Source organism: Theobroma cacao, chromosome 6 (assembly GCF_053813885.1).
Source record: "Theobroma cacao isolate CCN51 chromosome 6, ASM5381388v1, whole genome shotgun sequence".
Taxonomy (NCBI): domain Eukaryota; kingdom Viridiplantae; phylum Streptophyta; class Magnoliopsida; order Malvales; family Malvaceae; genus Theobroma; species Theobroma cacao.
This window is the reverse complement of record NC_142644.1, coordinates 3,801,269-3,824,292: the sequence shown is the minus strand read 5'-3', so window position 1 is coordinate 3,824,292 and position 23,024 is coordinate 3,801,269. Positions and strand designations below refer to the sequence as shown.

At 32.6% G+C, this 23,024-nt stretch overlaps 1 protein-coding gene across 1 annotated transcript; it reads right to left on the bottom strand.

Annotated features, from left to right (window-relative positions):
- Positions 1–12,328: 12,328 nt before the first annotated feature.
- On the bottom strand, positions 12,329–16,368 carry LOC18595394 (putative receptor-like protein kinase At1g80640). Its single transcript, XM_018122491.2, has 10 exons — positions 15,826–16,368; positions 14,967–15,137; positions 14,579–14,829; positions 14,345–14,477; positions 14,172–14,235; positions 13,979–14,075; positions 13,774–13,873; positions 13,141–13,259; positions 12,961–13,050; positions 12,329–12,878 (listed from the first exon to the last, which is right to left on the bottom strand). The coding sequence occupies exons 1-10, from the start codon at positions 16,004–16,006 to the stop codon at positions 12,753–12,755; spliced, it is 1,332 nt and encodes a 443-aa protein (XP_017977980.1). The 5' UTR covers positions 16,007–16,368; the 3' UTR covers positions 12,329–12,752.
- Between the last annotated feature and the right edge of the window lie 6,656 nt (positions 16,369–23,024).

Sequence of the window (23,024 nt, the reverse complement as noted above, 5' to 3'; positions counted from 1 at the left end):
AGAGCGGTAGGAAAGTCGATTTCCATGGTTTTCAAGTTTCATTAAAGCATGTGGAATACTTGGAGCATATTTTTAGTATAGAGGGAGAATTTTGGAGTACCTCCCCTTTAAAGAACATAGATGTCATTTGTTTTATGATGGAGGTGTTTGGTAGAGCTTTAGTGATTTCCCATGCTTCATTGATGAGTTTTTCACTAGAGATATTGCAACAATGTTACAGTGTTTCAATGACACTTGTAACGTTGGATTCAAACTTGAGTGCCTCAATTATTGTAAATCTAAAGCCAAAGCTTTTCTTGAGATAGAGGGTGACAAGTCTTCCTTGGAAAATGAGTTTAAAAACAATGCAACAAAGATAGCTTCACTGAGAAAGTGTGATGCTAAAGTGTGAGAAAAACTAGATGCCTTTGCCAATATTAAGGATAACAACTCTTCTTTATGGAGTATGTAGTTGGTTAGGCTTTCGCTTCTCTTTTTCTTTCTGAAAACTCGTTTGAGCTAGTTTTTTGATATTGGTATACCGTATCTCTTTTCTTTTTACAATAATAATCATGTTATACGCATGTTGCATGCTTATTCACATTTCACATTATTATATGTGGCTAAAGAGGAACTTTCAACTTTACATCAAGGAGGTTAACTCAAACCTGACATAAAGGAGATTAATTCAACCCTTTAAATAAGTCAGCATAAGAGTTGCGACCAATTTGTAAGTACTAAGCCAGGGCCAATAAATGAGCAATAAAGCTTACAGTCAATAACACAACATCATTATAGCCAAATTATGAGCAATAAAGCTATCAGATGGAATATGAATGATGAAATATGGTCAAAGAATGAGCGATAAAGATTGCGACCTATAGAAAAAATATCATTGCAGTCAAAATATGAGCAACAAAGCTTGCAGCTAAAGTAACAGTGACCAGTGACCAGTTTTGGTCAAAGAATGAGCGATAAAGCTTGGGATCAATAACATAATATACTTGCAACCAAAATATGAGCGATAAAGGCAACGGTTGAATATGAATTTCTTTTCTTTTCAAATGTCAAATTGCAATTCATAAAGTAATGAAGAGTCAAAGTTTTAAAAGTATCATACATGAGTGGGAAACGAGTTGTTTTGGACCTTATTGTTCTCAGTTAGTAACTCTCCTACTAGCGTCTTCTCATGGAGTATTCTACGCAAGTCTCTATATATAAAAAGTGAGTGACCAACTGTTCGGTGATAATCAAAATACCTCATATTGTACTTGTCTTTTGTTGTTAGTGATCATGTAACATAAGGCAAGTTCATTTCTCCATCCCTAATCCACTCATGCAAAAGTGCTTTCATTCTATATAATGGAATTGTCTATCTCTTCTGATAACACAAAGTTTTCTGGTAAGCTTTTACCTAATGCAATTACTTCTCCTTAGTAGAGTTGTCAAAATGTAAAAAGGGTTCTTGTGATAGGGAAAGGAAGCGTTGGAAACAAGCAAAATGATGTACTAGAGGCAGTAGAAAAGAAGATTAGAACAGTTCCTAAAGTACTAAGTATTGTGACGATGGAAAAGAACTAATGAATAGTAAAATGATGATTGAGTTTCTGAAGTACTAAACATCATGACGATGGAAGAGAATTAATGAATAGTAGAATAATGATTGAGGATAAGTAAAGAATAGGCAAGTAGTAGAATAATCGTATTGTTAAAATAGTAGAGTATGATTTAGAATAAGTAGAGAATAGGTGAGTGGTAGAGTGAAATTAAGATACATTAAGTAGAAGAGGGCTAGAGAAAGAATTTAGGGAAAAAAGCTTTTGGTGAGAATGTTCAAGCTTTGGACAAGAGCAGCCCCCTCAAATGAATTGTGAAGGCTTTATATATTGCTAGAGGTGGTGGTTACTAAAAAATAGACTTTAATGTGTGTAATGAATGATATTATTATGAAGAGCTTGAAAAGTAATCGTTACTATAACCTATTATGTAGATATTAAAATGATGATTTTATTGTATATAGTGAGTAATGGTTAAAAACTTATTATATAACTGTTGAAGTAATTGGATGTCATAAGATTTGTTCTTGAGTAGAAGGTAATAGAGAAGATATATACATAAAAAGTTATACGAGAAGAAGTTAAGAGAAAAAGGTGTCTGTGAATAAGTATAAAAGAAAAAGGTATACGTGAATAGGTACAAGAGAACAAAGTAAGAGGGAGAAACACTTGTACTTCAGTAAAATGTTAAGAGGAAGACCTCTTAACTAACTCCATATCTGAGCCACTAACCTAAACTCTCCAAAACATCCCAAGATGAAAGTGACCCGTGAACCCTGTCACTTATTTCAAGTTGCTTTCACTACCATTTGTGTGAAGTGGTTATTTTGTGCAAAGTAGTTGTTCTACATGGAATAGTGCTCCATTTATTGTAGTTGTTCTGCGTAAAGTAGTGTTTCACTTGTTTTAGTTGTTCTGTTTGAAATAGTCCTTTATTTGTTTTAATTGTTTTGCATGAAATAGTATTTTACTTGTTCTAGTTGTTCTACGTGTTTCACTTATTCTAATTGTTCTCATTATTCTTTATACAACATCATGTTATGAAACAATTTTAAAGAAAATAAGTAATAACCAAAATTTACTATCTACACACATAACCACTTAAATCTCACTATTAAAACACAAAATTTTTTACGAATTTTTTATGAAATTCAAGAAGCGTTGAGGCTGAAGGATTTTTTGGATTTATAGTGGATTAAGCCAGCAGCATATTGTTGAAGTCAAAAAGGTATCAAACTCCTTTGAACGGCTAAGGTTGTGGATTTCGTTTCAATTTAAAAAGCAGTCAGCAACTAGGAGTTGCTCACGGGCTTCAGCAAAGTTTAAAGTGGAATTATTAATGCTATCTTTGGTGCTGCCTGAATTTGTTTATTTGGAAAAGCATTTAAATGATCATGTCCCTTGTATGTCCGCTTCCTGTGTTCTGTTCGGACACCAGCCATGGGGTATTGATGGGTGGATTTGCTGGTACATATGTATTGCACGGGATTTCCAGGATATTAAGTGGTGTCGGGCTTTAATGTTTTTGGGATATCCTTGTCTGAATAGCTGCTGTTGGTTTAGTCCTAGCTACGGGTAGACCTCGTTGCGGGCTGGACATCTCCAAATTCGAAAATTAGGAATTTTAGGGGTTATATTTGTTTTTTGTAATTTTTATTATTGTAAACAATAAAGTCTATAGCTATTTTAGCCAAGGCAGTTAACAATATTAAATTCATTTATGGTCAAACTTTTTCCATTATCAACGAAAAACTCTATCCGCAAAATTTCAAATATTAATTACCAATGAAAATTTCGTTATTATCAATAAAAAATTTGATTTATAAAAATTCGATCATTATCGATAAAATTTTTCATTTTTGATAAAAGGCATATGGACTTAATTAGAAATATTCAACAGAAATTTTTTACGGAAAAATTTGTAGTGTGCCTTAGCCCACATTAGAAGGTCCTCTACAATGCTATAACACTGTCATCAATGAAATAGTAATAGTTTCCTATCCTGTTATAAATAGACATCATGTTGATATACACTTTCGGAGAATTCTACCATGTCTTATATCTAGGTTTGAATCAGTGAAATAAATTTTAGAAATTTTCTCACTCTTACAAAGAAAAATGATATAGCAATTGATCGATCCTTTATGTATACATATCAAGTGCTAATAGTTATTGACAAAAATACATGCGTGTATATATATATATATATATATATATATATATATATATATGTAATTTCTCTATTCTTCAGTTTCATTGATGCTTGCAAGACTTGGTTGCCACTGGTCAAACGCTGCATGTCTTTTTGGCGACCCTTTTGCATGTCTCCTTGTTCTCTTCCTGGTGTGTCCCCTGGTCTCAGGAGGTACAAAGTTGCTAGATGATCTTGTTTCCTCTCCCGAGTCATCACCATTAGCTTTGGTCTTGACACCTGTTATCATGCATGTGAAGCAATTTTTATCAGAGAAACATGACCCATCCTTCACCATATCCTTGGAAACACCTTTTTCTCCTTTAGAATCTGTGCTATTTGCGTTGGCACCTTCGTCATCCAAATGATTTATGGAGGAATATGGATTTTTCAAAGTATTCTTCTGCATAAAGAACCAACAAATACTGGGATTATCACTGTCAGGATCCGGTTCCTCGCTTTTCTGGGATTTGCTTGGTGGCGTTTGGCGGTCTGGAAAAGGAGAATGCTTGTTGGAGAGTCGTTGAAGCTTCCGGATAGTGCTTAAAGGCACAACATAAAATTTTTGGCCAGGCATCAGCACGGTCTCTGGTGCAACAATAGACCATGGTTGCTGGAAAACATGTGGGTGAGCGACCACACATCTCGGGTTCCGGCAAATGATCTCAGCTGCAAGGACAGGCCTGTCATGGAGCTCAACGTGGCCCCCTGGATGAACAATCTTGACAAACATGTTCTTGGTGTTTTTAGTGCAAATCCAGTTTGAAAAAACCATATTTTTGGAATAAGAGAATAGGAGAAGAGAAAGGTTGTAATTCTACTGGGGGAAGTATTTTAAGCCATGGCTGTTTCTTGGGGGCGGCTGAGAATATCCATCAATTTAAACAGTTGTGAACTCTTGCTTGTCAATATTGCATACTTATATTCTTCTTCTTCTTCCTCGCTTCTTATTTTACTTGATTCATTGATAATATCGTTGGCAATGATGTTATATTCGAGCATATTGTAATTTTAGTTTGGCCAATTACGCAAATTCTCTGTCATGTTTAACCAAGACAAGCATATCATGTCAATAGAGTCTAGTAATGAGTAGTTTCTACAACAGTAATCATAAGATCAAATCGCATAATATGTCATATACTATTGAATTAAATATTTCAATCCAATTCTTTAAATATTTGAACAAGAAAATCATTGCAAAAATAATTCTCTCTTTTCTCTTACTGATCATCAAGTCAACATCGACCATCGAAAACTTCAAAGAATTTTGGAATTGCTATGTTAAACAGTCTATATAGACTATGATCTATACAGCTTGACCAATTATTAAGCCATATTTTTTTTATTCATTTTGGTTTTGCAAAAGGGTGGAAAATACAAGGGACAAATTCTAGCGTCGGCCAAGCCCAATTGTCTTGTACTTTTCTGTTGTTTTCAGCTCCCCCTTCTTTGTAGCAAGGGACTGGAGTTGACCTTGTTGTGCTGCTTTGTTTGTGTGATATAAAATGTACTCAAAATTCAGTGAAAAATACAAGTAAAAACTACATGTAAGTGCACACGATCGCAACTAGTAAGACAATGATAAGTTAAGTTTGTCGATCCCTCGAGGAGTTGGTTTATTAGTTGTTGCTAATTACTAAAATTAAAACAAACTAATTTTATCCAAGTATCAAATTTTGAGAAATGATGAAAAAAGTAATCTAATTAACTAATCCTAATCTAAGAAGTGCAAATAACAAATTGAGGTGGAAGTAATGGTCTAATAGTCTAAGATTATGATATCCTTTAATATTTCACTTGAAATTGTGTTTGCTTAATTACTTAATCTTAATGAAAATTGATGCTAGTCTAGAATCCTAAAGCATATGTAATTCTCCATTGAGATATTACACAATGGCCTAACTCAATTAAATCGCTGTATGTATATAGGAAACAACTAAATTAAGTTCTTAAAGCCAAAGTTCTAAATATTGACTATATGTGGCAACTAGGCATATGTCTACCCTAATTGCACATCAAAACACTTAAATTCATTTGTAAGTGTAATGAACACACATTACCTGTCACGACTCGGAACTCCCATCAAACCCATGACAACCGTCGCGACATCCCGATAAGCACTTATTACTCGGAATACCGATCTGAACCCTACAAGGCTTAGCATCCGCATCTCCTGGTGAGCGACAATTATTAAATCTCGCATTTCAAGAAATCATGAGTCGTTTCCAAATCAAAACAATATAATATTATTTTCTAGCTCACAGGGGCATTTTCGTCATTTTTCTTCAAAAATACCGAAACCCGCCAAAAACATAGTGTGTGGGTGAAAAACACATGTTTCATAATTAAAAGTAAATTTAGATGTCTAAAATAATTATTTGAAATGAAATTAAAATTGTTTGAATAAAATAATAATATTCAATAAAATATTTTATTTTCTAAAAAAACAATATTTATAGAGAAATCCGTAAATAATTTTTGTACTGTAAAAGCTAAATATATTCATACGTATTTTAAAACAGATAACTAAAGTATAAAATTACTTTTACAGTGATACGTGAGCCTCCAACTAACCAATAAGGTGCGAGTCTATGAACCTACGATTTTGTCGATGCAAGGCTAACTGAAGTCTTTGATGCAATCGGCTATCTACTGGCTATCCCGAGCCTAAAATGAGGGGAATTGAGGGTGGTGAGATTATAAAATCCCAGTGAGTAAACAGATACCATCTAAACCATCTAAAATCGAGTAAATGGAGACAAGTAAGATATTTCATTCCAGTATGTTTTTCATAACATCAATAATCAATTTACTCAAATAATCAACTTGGCTTATGTATTTCACAAAACTTGACTCCTACCAATATCATTCATGGGGATGCCTTGACCTAGGCATCTGATCGAGACCGCCAAGGCTGTTCAGTGTAGTACACACATGAACATATTTTTACATTTGAAAATCTAGCCATGCCTTGGCGTTGGCCGAGTCTCACTCTCACGCGATGGTACACGTGAAGTGCACTCAAATCTTTACCTCCAGAGACACCCTCCACACGGCTCTTCGATCTAGGTAAGGTATATCTGATTCTATGCCCCCTCTCTTAGGTTGGTCCATAGAACCTCCACTACAAGGATTATGGATTATTTTATCTACCACTTGATTTATAAAATCTTTATCTGCATGACATGGCAATTTATTGCAACTTAGCCTCTCAAGGCTGAATACACAGTACAAATAATTCTAACACCAAAAATCAGTTTAGCCATTCATGCTCATATATTGTCATAAGCCATTCAATTTAAAACCATAAAATTACAACACATCAAGTGGTCTCCGATTACTCTATTTTCAAAACCATAATTCAATTTCAAGACAATTTATAAATCATTTTATTTAAACACATTTTGTTTATAAAACCTAAAAATTAACCATTTAAACTCATTTTTCTATAAAATCACAAAATCGGATAAAAACTACTCTAGATAATTAAGACGATAGTAAGGTTACTCACAGTATCAGGAGTAGAAATACTCCTAGTCCCGGTCTTTGATGTAATCTCTTTATCCTTATCAAATAGCTCACCACCTATACATCACACATCACACAAAATTCAATAATTTGTGTCAATTTGCCATAAACTATTTCAGGCCCTCTAAATCTAAATGAATGCATGGAATTCTCAATCAACCGCTTAAACGCGATGTTGACCTAATTCGGCCTATCACCCGATTAAATTACTAACACGTCCAATTTAATCCCAAATTACTCTATTTCTTTTCTAATACCTCAATTCACCAAACATTATTCACATAACACCAATTTCAGCATCAAAACCCTCCCATTTCTTCATGGAAAAATTCGGCCATTACAGTGCACTAACACCGTGATTTTTCCTACTTAATTTTCTCACCATTATTCATCATTTTCTAAGCCATTTCTCTTGAAATAACAACAATCCATCACCCACACACATCAAGGAAGATTCGGCCAATGAAGATTCATGGGAAAAATGGATTCTTTTCTTGTTGTTTTGCTTCTAAATATGCTAAACTAACCTTAATCACTAACATAACTTAAAATCAAACAATTCCAACATCATTTCTCTCACCATACCCATTCAGCCTACCACTTATTCACTATGAAATCATGCTTCTCAACCATAGAAATAAGAAAATAAAGCATGGGTATTGTAAATCTCAAGTAAAAATAAAGAATTTTCACTTTACCTTACTTAATTCCTTGGATTTTCACACTTTCTCTTGAATTTTCCTTGGCTGGGGTTTGTTTTCCTTATTTTCTGTCTTTCCTCTCTTGTTTTCTTGCTTGGCCGAACCTTATGGTGAGAATGGGCTGATTCTATGCTGATTTTTATAGCTTAATAATAAGATAATAAAGCTTGACACGCGGCACTTTGTGATTGGTCCACACTTTAAATATTTGTCTTTTAATTCTTTAATTCTCCACCACACATTTTCTCATATTTATCCATTTCTATGATGAATAAAATCCCTTAGTCTTGACAAGTGTCGGGGATGAAAATTTACCGATTTGCCCTTAGGGTGGCAAAATTACCATTTTGCCCTTAGATAATGAAAATTTCGGTTTGACTTCGAATTGATCCTCGAACTCCGAATCACCATTTTAAGTCATTCCTGAACTGTAAAATTTTGAATTTCACCTTAAAATCCCTATTTGACCTAGTTCGAGACTTAAATCAACTTTATTATACCTCTAGGTACAGTACCGACTTTTGTCGATTTTTCGGGGCTCTCCTAGTATGTAAACATACTATCCATCACATGCATGTCATGACAAATATTTTTAAGGTCGGGCTTTACATTACCCAAATCAAGGTCTAATTTAGACTAACTCTTTCAAGTATCATCTAAATACCTAAGCACATTTAAATGGTGATCAAGCAAATAAATAGGCAATAAAATCAAATTTGAGTAAATATCAATATTTCCATAGAAAATAAGTAATAAACCAACACAATATCTAAGCTACATATTAAAATCTACCATAACCCTAGATTAAGAGTTCTAGCTCAACATATTGAAAATACAAACATAAATCTCAACAAAATGAAGCATTTCTACAAAAAGAGTTAGAGAGAGAAAATCAAATCTAAAGGGAGAAATTTAGAGCAGCTTTTTGATCCTTCAATCTCTTGATTTCCTCTTTTTTTTCCATCTTGGTTCTAGTCTCCTTTTGCCCAAATTAGTGTCTAAACCCCTCTACTTTCAACCCTAGCTTAGAAACCGGTGCAGAAATGCTCATTAAATAACATGTTCTCGTTGCGATGAAAATGAATTCTCGTTGCAGCAAGAAACTCACTAACTTGGGTTGCTAAAAATCTTACTACAGCTAAATTGAATCTCACTGTAGCGAGAAACTCTCTAACAAGTTGGAAATCCTCCTGTTTCTCGTTGTAGCAAGAAATTTGCTGTCTTGCACTATGTAGTCTGCTACGGTTTGGCTACTTCTAATGCGATTTTGACCATGCTCAAATCAGAACTGAATAAAGTGATAAATATAAAAGTTGTAGCTCTTCCACTTTGCTTTCCAATAGTCTAAGAATCACATTGATTGGACTTTTGTAACTTAAGTTATATTTGAAATACCATATCATGTTCGGTGAAATCTGCACCTAACCAACTTGTACAATTCCTTGCCACTTGACCCCTTCTCTTTTGAGGACCTTAAAAACATAGGAGCTAAATCAACCATAGCCAAAATAGGCATTTTTACCATACAAATGAGATAAAATAACTTGAAATAAACTTGCTCAATCATGAGTTAACTAATTAGAGAAAAATGAAGTGAACTACTTAAAACTTTGCCTAAACTCAAAGACTGAGCCATTTTATCATTCAAAATATGGCAAGATAACTTTATATAATAGAGCTATCACACCCCAAACTTAATATTTTTCTAGTCCTTATGCAAAACTTAAAACAAAAGGAAAAAATATAAATGAAGAAAACATCTAACTAAAAGTAGTTTGCACCAACTTAATGATCACCTTTAAATTCCTCATAAGTCATCTCATTTTCTCAACTCAAAGCAAAACATAAACATTATTGAACTTCACATTTCAGCTCAAATGCAAGCTCATTCTCGAATGGATTCCTCTGTGTGTGTGTGTGTGCAATTTCTTACAATGAACATCATGCAATCCGGATAAATTTATACTAATGGAAAATTCAAATTAGTCTAGAGTTTCATCTTTTTGCTTTTCATCTCTCTCTCCACTAATATAGACTAACAATTAATTAAGAATCCTTAAGACTTTATTCGACTTGTAACATATGGTTAGGGTGAAGGTAGGATATGGGGTATTATATGACTTAAGTTACCGTAAGTACATAGTCAATCTAGGACCTATTTAGAGCTTTATTTTCCTTCACCAAGTATAATCCTTTTTCCTCCAATTTTTTTTTTGTTCAACACTTCATTCTTTTTCTTCTTTTTCTTCCCCTATTTTTCTTCTCTCAATTTTCAAACCCCCGAATTTATTTTTTTTATTAGGTAGTGAGTCAAATAGAATCATGTTTTTGATCTTTTAGTCACTTTTCATCTTTACTACCTTTTTCACTATTTAGCTCATTCCACTTCCTAAATTGACTTATGCACTGAGGAGCAAGGGGTGCAAAAATTAGAACTTTTTATGTAAGAGTCTAGGCTACTAATTAAGTATTTAAACAAAAAAAAGATTACATTATGCTCAAAGAGGTATTCTAGGGATAAATATATACAGTAAGATGGCTCGAAGGGCTCAATTGGTACAAGGATGGACTATGTCATTACCTTAACTAAGCATAGTCTATAATTTTGCCTCGAGAAAAACTTAAACAAATTCTAAAACTTAGACATTATTCGAAATTTTTCATTCACATAAATATTCTCTGAATGTATACAACAATTCCATGCAAGAGATATAGTGCTCAAATTGTGGAAAATCTCATCCTATAATGATGCTTATCATGAGAGTTAACCATAATACTAAAATAATATTTACATCTACTAAGAGAAAAACATAACAAGATAATTGTTTTATCACCATTGAATAGGTGAAGCACATAATTTAGTGAAACTAACACTAGTTCATATTCTTAAAATATGCAGAAAATTAAAGGATGAACTTAACTAAACTTAAAGTCTAAAAATATAAAAAAAATAAAGCTAAAAAACTGAAAAGTCCCCCCAAACCGGAGTTGTGGTTCAATCCCTATGATATTAATAATTTCGTCTTAACTCTAAAATTTCTACACTAATAGAAACTTTAAATCTTTAAGATACTTTCTATTATGTATAGTATTAATATTACAAACTAGTGAGGGATTCAAGGGCGGAGCTAGCCTAATTTTATTGAGGGGACCAAACACAGTTGAATAAAAGTTAAAAATTTTTTTAAAAATAATTTGTTAAATTCAATCAACAATAAAAATATTGATAATAGAAATATGAAACTAAATATAAAACTATAATTTGTAAAATATAAATAGTTAAAAATAATATATAAAATTAATGATTTTTCTTATATAATTAGAATTATTTAAATACTATATATTCAAGATAATTTCATTTTAACTAAACATAAAACGTAAAACATATAAAAAAAATATACTCAAGTTAATTTCTTTTACATAATCATGATTAATAAAAAAATGATATGTTGATGAAATTTAAGCAACAATATAACACTACAACTTATATTTGAGAACTGTATAATAATTTATTAATTTTTAAAGATTAAAATCATAGAAAATAAAATTTATGTAACATAAAAAAGGAGAATATGGCAAGTAGAAAGTAGATACCACATATTACATAACAAAAAAATATATATATGGTTAATGGTTTGTAGAAATTTAGAAAAGAATATTTACTGAAACTTATAATATATGAACAAATAGAATAGAAATGAAAAAAATAATAATATAAATTAAAAAAATGTAAAGTTGAGTGAGATAAGAGAAATCATTTTATTTATTTTTTATTTATATTAATTATTAAATAAAATATTATTTTGAGGGAGTTAATAATAAAAATATTTAAAAAATTTTATATTATATGAAAAGAAAAAGTCATGGCCCCCCATCACATAAAGAGGCTCTGCCCTTGGAGGGATTGTTAGATAGTTTGTAATTTTTGAGAGTATCACATTGGAAGATAATCATTCAGATATGACTGTTCAAGATTAAATATAACTCTTTGAAAAAACAAAAATGTTTTCAACAAACAGAACTATTGAAAATTGTTCACTAGACCCATCTATTAAAACTTAACAAACACATATATTAAAACACAACAGACACATCGATTGAAATAATAATAGACACAACTTCTCAATATCTATAAAAAGAACACACTTTCAAGATAAACTTCATTTTCAAAAGCATTCCGCAATAAGCTTATTGCATCCTAAAATGTCTTTATTTGCAAATCCCTATAATAATAAACAACAACTCTTTAAAAACAGTGTTACAGTACGTCTCAAACCTTACTCCATTTTTTTTTTATACTACTTGTCCAACAGTTAGGATGATAATCCTTGCAAATTGCATCAGCTTTGATTGATAGGGATAAGATTGATTCATTTGGATTGCATCGAGAATTTCGTATTATAATCTCTCTCTCTTTTTTGTTTTTCCTTGAGTACAATGATCACAATACGACAGATCATTGAGGATAACTTTTTTACTGAAGTGGCTGTATGAAAGGAGTTGTGTTAATATCTGTACTAGGAAGATGTTTCAAAGAGACTTGATGTATCAATTTTACGTCACTTTACATTGTAACATAGGAAAACCAATCAAATAAGCACCACCATGGCATAATTAAATTGCATCAGGCCCCCGGAGGAAAAGTTCATGTGGAAAAGAATGCGCAGCAAGTAAGGAGGAGAGGCCGTCGCAACCTTGTAAGCGAAGAAGATCAGATGCAAGTTAAAGTCAAGACATCGCAGTCACAATTTCCGATTTGTATAATCAGTGAAAGAGGGGGCAGATAGGAGTGACAGGCTATGTTACTCTTAGTGAACCTCCTAGTTCCGCAGGTACAAGAGGGATGAGAGAATGCAGGACATCAGTTATCAATGGCCTATAACTTGGTTCCGGTTGTATGCAGAGCACAGCAACAGCGGCAACCTATACAGCAAGTAATGCATTTTGAATATGTAACCAGAACAAGGGCATATGACGACACAAACAAAATATTTTTTACATCTACCTGATATAGATGCTTTAAATCCATTGTCTCTTTTATTACCGAATCCACTATGTTTGGAAGTTTTGATCTGTCAGTAAGCTGGGGCATGGCCTGTCAAAATTGCATACAAACTAAGCTCAAGATACAATTCAACCATGAATAAATCCCCTTGAGATCAATAGAAGCGTTGAAAGAAATTACCCATGTGACAAGAGATTGGCACTGAGTTGGTGACATTTTCTCCAGTGGTTTCTTTCCGATTAGCAGCTCCAGAAGAACAACTCCAAAAGCATATACATCACTTTTATCAGTCAATTTACCTGAGAAAAGCATGCTGTCATCGCTCAAATCATAATTGAGACAAAATTTTGTATTAAAAAAGCTTGTAAGACAATTATAATTTGGTTGAGGCAGGGGAGGGGCAACAATTATGTTTAACAATTCAAAGATTCTCCCAGGAGGTAGGAAAAAATATGTCTCCATCTTCATCAGATCTGCATTTGATCAAGGACTTCACAAATCCCATTCAAAGTCACTTACACTACAACCATAATAATACCAGTCTAGGTGACAAGCCACCAACATAAAAAAGGACTACAGGGTACAACTGCATGGACACTAGGGTCTTGAGGAAACTACAGTGAATAGAAAAACTATAACAAATTTTACCGAAAGATAAGTGTAACTGAATGAAAAATATTCAATAAGTTATAAAAAAAAAATACACATCCTCATCTGAGTATATTGTTTTGTGAAGTGATGAATATCATCAGAAAATGCATCAGATCTCATTCAGACTTTCTTATGCATTAACCATATAGAACTTTGACTTACCCTCTAAGAGGTACTCAGGAGCTACATATCCCAATGTTCCTGACAACTTTACATTCTTGTTTTGGGATCCAGTAGTCACAGCGAGGCCAAAGTCCGACAACTGAATCAGGAAAAGATTGTTAAGGGAAACGTTCTAGTTAACATTTCAACAATGGTACATAAAGACAAGAGAGTTCAATAGCCAAATTGTCATAGATAATATTACCTTAGCATTGAAGTTGGAATCCAGAAGAATGTTAGAAGACTTTATATCTCTATGGACAACAGGTGGACTGCAGTGCTCATGAAGATATTCTAATGCCCTATCAGAAAACAATGACAACATTTAGAATCATGTTAACAACAAATAAACAATAAAATGGAATAAGAGATTAGAACATAATTGGTATAGAATTCACCTTGCAACATCAATTGCAATTTTCATTCGTAGATGCCAGGTTAAAGCTGATCCTTGAGTAGGTCCTATAATGTCCAAAATGAAATCAGTGAATGGATGAAAAGATAAATTTATCATCTTCTGTTAACCTTCACTATTCTTGGTTGCTTTGGTATCAAGAAAAAGAGTTTATACCATGCAATTGACTCTCCAAAGAACCATTTTGCATCATTTCATATACAAGTAACCTCGTTTCACCATGGATACAGTATCCCAATAGTGAAACTATATTCTGATGCTGGATTTTGACCAACCATTCCAGCTCATTCTGCACACACAATGAATATTGAACAAGGAAACTCGGGAAAGATATTAAATTTTCCAAATACTAGATACCCCCAAATCAATCAGTCAGGCACAAAATACTACCTCAAATTCTCTTTCAGCATCTTGTCCTCCACCATCTAATTTTTTCACAGCAGCTAGAAATTTCTCATCAAAATGAGCTTTGTAGACACGTCCACGACCACCTTCACCCAAAACATTACTTTCCTGGAAATTGTTTGTTGCAACTTCCAGTAACTGATACTCAATAACAGCTACTGAACCCTTCTTGCTAGCCATCCATAAAGAATTAAACCGATCCACAATTGGACTCAATGAAAGTGCTTTTGCAGGTTCTTCAGATAGCATATTAGAAGCAAAAATAAAGAATAAAGTTAAATCATCAGACAAGAAGCATAACTAATCATACTTTTTTGCTCAAGAAGTAAACTTAGAAACCGAAACAAAGGTGATGAGTGAGAAAAAGAGATACCCAAGTTTTGTTTGCTTTTCCCATTGGAATTCTTTAAGTTTTTCTGTCTACAGATCCAGAAACATAACAAAAAGAGCAAAATTCCACCAAGTAGAGTGGAGGCAACAATTAGAGCTACAAGAATTCTCCTGTTCAAATCCTGGTGGTGCACTACTCTAACCACAGCCGCTCCTGCTTTACCATTAACATGGTTAAAGTTATATACTGACTTAAAAGGCAAAGTAAAATTAGCATTGCTATACCATTCAAAAAAAAAAAAATAGCATTGCTATAGTTAAAAGGAGAAAACAAAAATACAAGATTTTATCTGCAGTAGGAATTATATATAAAAAAAAAAAACTCACAGAAATAGAATAAAAATCTTGACTTGAAAAACAACTGCCATTTCGATTAACAAAGTACATGTCATTGTGATCTAAGAATCCAAGGCCACTGCTAGAAAAGTAAAGGCATAACATAGACATTTTTTTTTTGCTCAGTCAAAGTGAAATTTCATTAGGCATCCAAAAGTATAACAGAGACATAGCTCAAACATTTTATCTCATTGCTATAGCTCATTGAAGTAACAGAACAAATTGCAAGTTTCTAAGACAAATAAAATAAATGTAACCACTTTTATGGAGCTCGCAATTATCCCTAATAATCCAACTACTGAAAATTGAAATGGTCATAATCCTAATCCAAACAGAGCACCAAAATGTGTCAGATGCTCCTAAACAAGAGAAAAACAAGACAGTGCAAGAGTAACGATCAAATCTAGACAATTTGCGCAACCAAAGCAAGAAAACATAACAACCCCATTTACAAGAAATGAAGAACTGAACCAGAAAGTCCAAAAAAAAATGTAGAGTTGAAATACCTGGAGAAACAGCTTCCATTTCTGAAGAAAATTGAGAAATGGGTTCCTGTTTAGAAAGAAGAACAGAAGCAGAAATGGAGGAAACAGTTGACTCTGGTCTGGCAAGAATTATAAGTGACAACAAAGAGAAGGTACATGCCCACATGGGTGGTAATAGGCAGAGAAGATTCATGTCTCCCATAAGATAAAGAGAGAAAGAGAGCTTTTTCAAGATGTAGGGACTACTAAGTGAAACTTCTTTTCCTGTTCAAAGATCTTGCTGTTTCACTTTGAATCTACCTATGATAAACTCATCTTTTGAAAATGTAAGCAGATGGAGACAAAAGTGCTATTGATGCAAGGAAACCAAGAAAAAGAAAAAGCAAAAGAAAAAGATGGCTCTTTTATTTTATCGAATCTAATCTGTTTATCTTTGTGTGTGTGTGTCTGTGTGTAACTGTGTATGAGAAAGAGAGTGATAGAGAGAGAGAGAGAGAGAGAGAGAGAGAGAGAGAGAGAGAGTTAATGGGAGGGGAGGAAATGGACATAGTGCATCATGTGTGGCAGTTATGAAAAGAGAAGGTTCATTAAGTTTTAGGGGCTTGCTTTGAGTTGGACAGTTGGGATGTGGATAGTGGTAGGAAGATAGGACATTGGCGCAATGCCCATTTTTCAGCTACATTCCTGGAAACTCTTTTCATTATTTTTCCCTGTTAACTAGTTCTAAAAGTAGGTCTTTAGCTTCTCTAGCATTACATTGTTGGATAAACAAATTAGTACTCTCTCTTTGTCTCCTTCTATTTGACCTGGTTGACCTATATTGGGTTTAAGATACTACTAGTAATTTTGATTCCATTTTTAATCTAGACAAATACTAGCAGGTAGTTAGTAAAATGTAAAATTATTCTTAAGAAGTTGAATTTGAAAAGCTGAGTAAGACATATATTCATTTAAATCAATAATAATAAAAAATATATATACGGCCAGGCAATTAGATAGATTGATAGATTAAGGGATAAAGATTATGCTAGTAGTTGGTCAACTTACTTTCAGTAATTCTTACCTTATAAATCTTCTATTCTACATTTATACCATTCCTTTCTCTTTACATATCAATCCTCTAACCCCATTTAAATACCCCACAAAAAAAAAATTGTAACACCCTTCAAATTTTGGAAGAAAAACTATACTAAATCAAATGTTAATTGTTAGTAAATTGGTTTGGTTTACATATCTATGTACTGAGTATTGATTAGTGGAGAGTAAAAACTATAGTTATCACTCAACTGAACAATTTAAAATCATTTAGAGGTAATTAAATTGGGAATTCAATGTTTCATCAATTTTTTCGGGGGACCATATATATTTAAAGTTCAAATGGATTAGATGATTCCTGCTTTGCTCCTTCAATAATTTGTGGTTAGGGTGTGTCAGTCATAGTGACATTCTTAAGGGGTTGATGGATCAATAGAGAAGATTTTTCCATCCAACAATATATACCATCACTAATTCAAGTGGTGATAATTAATGAAGAGAGTTAAAATGGAGACAATTGTATTTTTGGTAGTTAAATTTAGCAAAAAGAGGTAATATTGTTGTTAAATTTTACTAATGGGCAAATTGTATTTTCTCAATAACACTATTGTTTATGTCTTTGCTTCACTTTTTTTACAATTTGGATGAAAGAGATAAATTAAATTTCAACTCTAATTTCCCTCAATGATTTAATTTATATCATTTATTCTTTTCATTTAGGGTTTAGGTTTCAGGTCAATTCTTTTATTACTTACTCGTGGTTTGTCTTTTGTTTGTTTTTTTTTTTTTTTTTCTTTCAAAACCTGTTATTTGTTTTCTTGGCACTGTTTAGTGTTTATCCTATTAACCAAAGTTAGTTTACCATGTTAGTAACCCATATCACATGCAGCTCAATGCCACTGCCAGCAAACATAAAGCGGCTATGGCAATAGGACACCTAGCCAACCTTCAAACTCCGATAGTGACAACACTATCAAATTTAAACCCTCAAAACAACTTGGAACCCAACAACCCAGAAAAGAAGAAAAGAAAAAAAAAAGGAACAAATACAATCGAACAAAACAACTCTCAATACTTTTCCACCAAAGCAAAAGAGCTTGAAAAGAGAATTTATCCTTCTCTCCCTCCTACAGCGCTAGGCATGGTGCCATGGGAATTCCAAGGTTTTGATGACCACCATCTCCACCTGTCACATAAATACATAATCACTTCTCTCATGTGTGATGAGCTTTTGACGAAATTAAGCCAAATTAGCACCGATTTCCCCATCTCAAGGTCATTGACTGTATCCATGTATAATATATATGTTTGAACCATAAAGCGTGACTCTCCGGCTGGGAATTTATTACCCCTTCTAAAAGTTTCTTTGTGGGAAAGCAATTGCAAGCTCAATTACTGTTGGGAAAAAAAAATTTTGGCCTGTGGAGCGGTGTTAATAAATACATATATTTCTATATAAGTCTGGTTGGCATTGAATCTTTCAGGTAATTAACATATAGGAAGAGTTAAAGTAAAAATTAATGTGTAAAATCTAACACAGATTAACCAATTGAATCCACTAGTATTTATAATATCTAAAATTTAATTGAAATGGGTGCAACCGTACCAGTATTAGTTAATACATTGAATTTCATCAAAACTTTCAATTAGTATTTATAATATCCAAAATTTAATTGAAATGGGTGCAATCGTACTAGTATTAATTAATACATTGAATTGTATTAAAATTTCGCAATTAAATGTGTTTGGATGAGAATAGTATCAAAATGGGTGACTTTTTGAAAAATTTGGTATTGTATCTTTTTTTCAATTTTACTTGTAAGCAAAGATTTTTTTTTTATTTGATAAATATGTAGATATATCTTTTGAATTGCAAATGTTAAAAATTCTTTCTCAATTTAATAATATAAATATATCTTTTGGATCCAATAAGTAATATGAAAACAAATATTATAGTTATCTCAAAGAGATTGCCTGTTGCAAGAATGACAGAAAAGCAAGAGCTCAAGATTACCCCTAAAAATAGATAAATGATGAAGATCAAGTCATTAATTGAGCCATGTGCTGTCATCGCAGTGCAGTGTTTATACCATGTGGAACAATTTCCATGTGTTGTAATAGGAAGAGGACAAACATTCCTTCCGATTTCAGGCAAAATGATGCAGTTTCTACCAGGGATTATAATAGAAGTTACATTACTTAAAAACAACTGTATTCCCAAGCAGGACGCATGGTCTGCCTGCCTCTTGTGCAGGCAAAAATTAATTTTGCCTATCTACGTGATTGGGATATCTTGTCTTTCTCTACTACTACTTATTTGACTTTCTATGCTTTTGATGTTGATGCATAATTGCCTTTGATTATAGCTGTAGTTCTATTTTTGTAGTATTTGAGATTGAGATTATGTTAATTCATGAGAAGAGGAGGAACTTTTGGGATTTGGTCATGGAAAATCTCAGAAGCGACAAACAGATTTGGTAGATGATTTTCAAACAAGCAAAGGGTCTCTACCCATTCATATCTATACTGATGAAACTTGAGATTTAGATGTATTTACATCGATTAAATTTAATCAACTTGGGTTTCATGAATGTTGAACAATGAACCCAACATTGCATTTCTGTCCAAAATCTAAAAACATTGTACAAAATTATATATATATGTTTTGAAAAAAAATTGGCTCCAATGTTTAAAAGTTCAAAGTTCAAACACTGCCATGGCGGAAATTTGTCCCCGCATATTTGCTTTTGTAGGGAAGCCCAGGTTACGGCAACTGGCAACCACTACGCATATTTGCATTTGATTTTTTGAAGGATGAAGATTTGACAATGAGACTTGGCTCAAAAACTACGTAGTTTTGAATGAGAGAAGAAAAGGGTTGAAGTGGGCTGCCTTGCTGGCTGGCCCAATCTCCGATATTTCTCAAACCCAATTTCATAAAAACTCAACCCTATAAATGTCCAAAGGTTTTCAGGAAACCCTATCCAACAAATAAAAAAGAATTTCTGGAAAATAAAAATTCACTGAGGTGGCCTGTTGTCCCGATCATTTTTGTGTTAAGTTTGGAAGTACCCAATCTCAAGAGTATTACTTTCTCAATAATTAAGTATTTCTTTATTTAATTTTAATCTTAAATATAGTTTTAAAGGTTAAATACTAATAACAAAATATCATTTCAACTTTTTTCCATATGTAATTAGATGATGTTTCAAATTCAGTTCAAAATCAATATTGATCAAATAATTTTTTTGTTAAATGATAAATGGCCAAATAATTTAAAGAGCATAATTATCAAATTGCATATTTTAATTATTTTAAATGCAAACAATTTTGAAAAGAATCTATATATCCAATATGTTAAAACAATTTTTTCGAAATTAAAGTCTCTCCAATTTTATCTGATCGTGATTAACATAATTAAAACTCTAAGATTTCTTGGCCAAAAAAAATAGAATTTAAGTTTTTTATTCTGTTTTTTCATAACTTAATAGGAATACATTGTTAGTAGCAGGCGATACATGATTCTTGCACAATTACATATAGGAAAAATCTGCATTTATTTGGGACAATACAGAGAAAATCAAGTAATTAACTCTCAATTACTGATTAAGAAGTTAATAATTTGACCACGATTTTTTTCTATATAGGGAAAAAAAAAAACAAAATGGTCTCCAAAAATCTCGATTAATTGTTCAACGTGTCAATGATAAATCCTAATTGCACCATCGATTTATATAAAACCCAACACCTCCAATTTCTTTTCCTCACAGAATTCACTCACTGCACTTTAGCAACAAAAAAATGGTATCACCAAAGCTCCAAGCCATGGGCTTTCTCTTCCTCTCCATTGTCCTCTTTGCCCAGTTGAATAGTATTCGTTTTCTACTCATATATCTACCTTTGTTTTTGTTTTATGTTATTGTTGTGAAGTAAATGTATTGAATTAAACGATTTTGATGTTTTAATTGATGCAGGGATTGGTGCTCAATCTACTAATAACTGCGAAATTGTCAAGGGCACGACATGCTTTGTCGTCTCGGAATGTATTAAGCCATGCGAAAGCATTGGTCACACTCCCACTTCTGCCTTGTGTATCCCCAGCCCTATTGCCGGCGAAGGTCTTACCTGTTGTTGCTCCACTCTCTAATCTTATTAGTTTCAGTTTCAATAAGTTTAATGCTATCAGACATAATTAATTTGTAGCCTTTTATTCGAATAATATGATTTTCTGGTTGGGAGAGATATGCGCATTAAAGGCTTTTGATAAACCCTAAACCCTGCTAATCTGAATAACTATTACATGATGTACTGAGTGGCATGCAGGAAAAGATCAAGCTATGGTTGCCTATGGTCCGCCATTGCATTTAAGGCCCTCCGCTTCCTCATCAAACCTGGCACTTAGAACAAGGCGTCTCCATAGAATAGCCGCCCACCTTTCAACTCTCAACCGTACATGTTAAATTTTTCACGTATCGAAGCTTTTTACAGAGTAATATACATTAACAAAAAGCAAAAGGAAAAAAAAGAAATACTTTCTTATGCCAAACACAAGCATCTATGTCACGAATTACACTAATTCATCTAAGTATGTAATAGTCTATGCAGTATTTGAGTGGACGCTTTTATACAAGTTAACCAAAACTCGATTATATCTGCTCCAAAAATAATAATATCAACAAATCAGATAAAGAGAACTCGCATAAAAAATCAAAAGACATACTGAGTGCCATTTATGTAACTACTAAGTCATAAAAAGAACAAATATTTTATTAATATGAAATTAATTACAAAGGGACTAAGACACACCATCGTCGGGTTGTATGGACAGCCTTAAATGATTTGCTATAAATATACCTTTACTAATGAGGCAGTAAAACAATTTACCGATTACTCACCCCCTATAAAAAATTTATGAGATTTTACAAGTATTCTACCAGTAGCCATTATAACATTTGAAATGAGGACATTCCTTTCTTAAAGGATCTTTCCCCCTAAAGACTTAACAAGTATTTGTGGAGGTGTCACCACGAGCCATTATATTGTTTAAAAAAGGAATATTTTCTTTACAGGTATAAAAAACTCAATCTCATAGACAACTCTATCCTCTCATAGTCTAGTACAAGATTGGCTTATGATCTACATCTACATACAAAATGCTAAGAAAGCATTTTTCTTTTTAAAATTTTGTCTAACTTAATTAAAAACAGTTAAAATGAGATGTTTTTAAAAATAGCCATCTTTATAATTTTGAACTATTTTTAGTCAAGTTTGACAAAATTGCTTTTAATGAAATTACACGTCATGATGTTACATGCCATGTATAAAAATATGTTACACGTCATGATTAAGTTGTTGTTGATATATTTTCAAAATCAAAGGTTGTGTCATATAATGAAAAGTTACCTTAGCTTAAAGGTTATGTCATATAAAGTAATATAGTGTGATTATTGGATTGTAGATAGGTTTTCATATGAATGGTTATGTCTTTTGGTAAAATGGCATCCAAAAGTTATGAGACAAATTGAAAAAAAACCATACCTCAAAAGTTTAAATATGAAAAGTTATTGTTTCAAATTATAACTCAAAGATTGTATTTTATGGAATAAATAGTTATCCTTTCATAAGATGATTATTGAAATAATACATTTATCCAAAAGTTGTGTTTAGCAAAATGTAAAGATGTTTTTTACACAAAATGGTGCCTTAATGAAAGGATTATGTCCTTGAAGAAAAGACATTTGCAAGCCTATATAAAGGGCTTGTTGCCAACCATTTTGACACATCAAAATCAAAAACAAAACAAGAGTAGAAATATCAAAAGTAAGGAAAGTGTTATGTCCTATTAACATAAACACTTAAGTTCCCATCAACTACAAAAGCGTTCAAATTACTTATAATCTACTTGTTGTAGAAAGTAGGCTCTAAGGCCGAACAACTTTACAAACCCTCGAATGTATTTAGCAGTCTACTCTCGTAAAGTGCAAGACGAAGTTAGACTTTAGCTTCATTATATCCCTAAGGCTATTCGCTTCGTTCCCCTTTGCATATCGAGTGGTGAAGGCGAAATAAGTTTTAAAAATAGCGTCTATCAAAGGGCTCGCTTTGAAGTCAATTTTGCATATTCCTTGAATTCCATCTAAACCCCATTTGCATCAACAGTTGTTACACGCCATATTGAAAAAAAA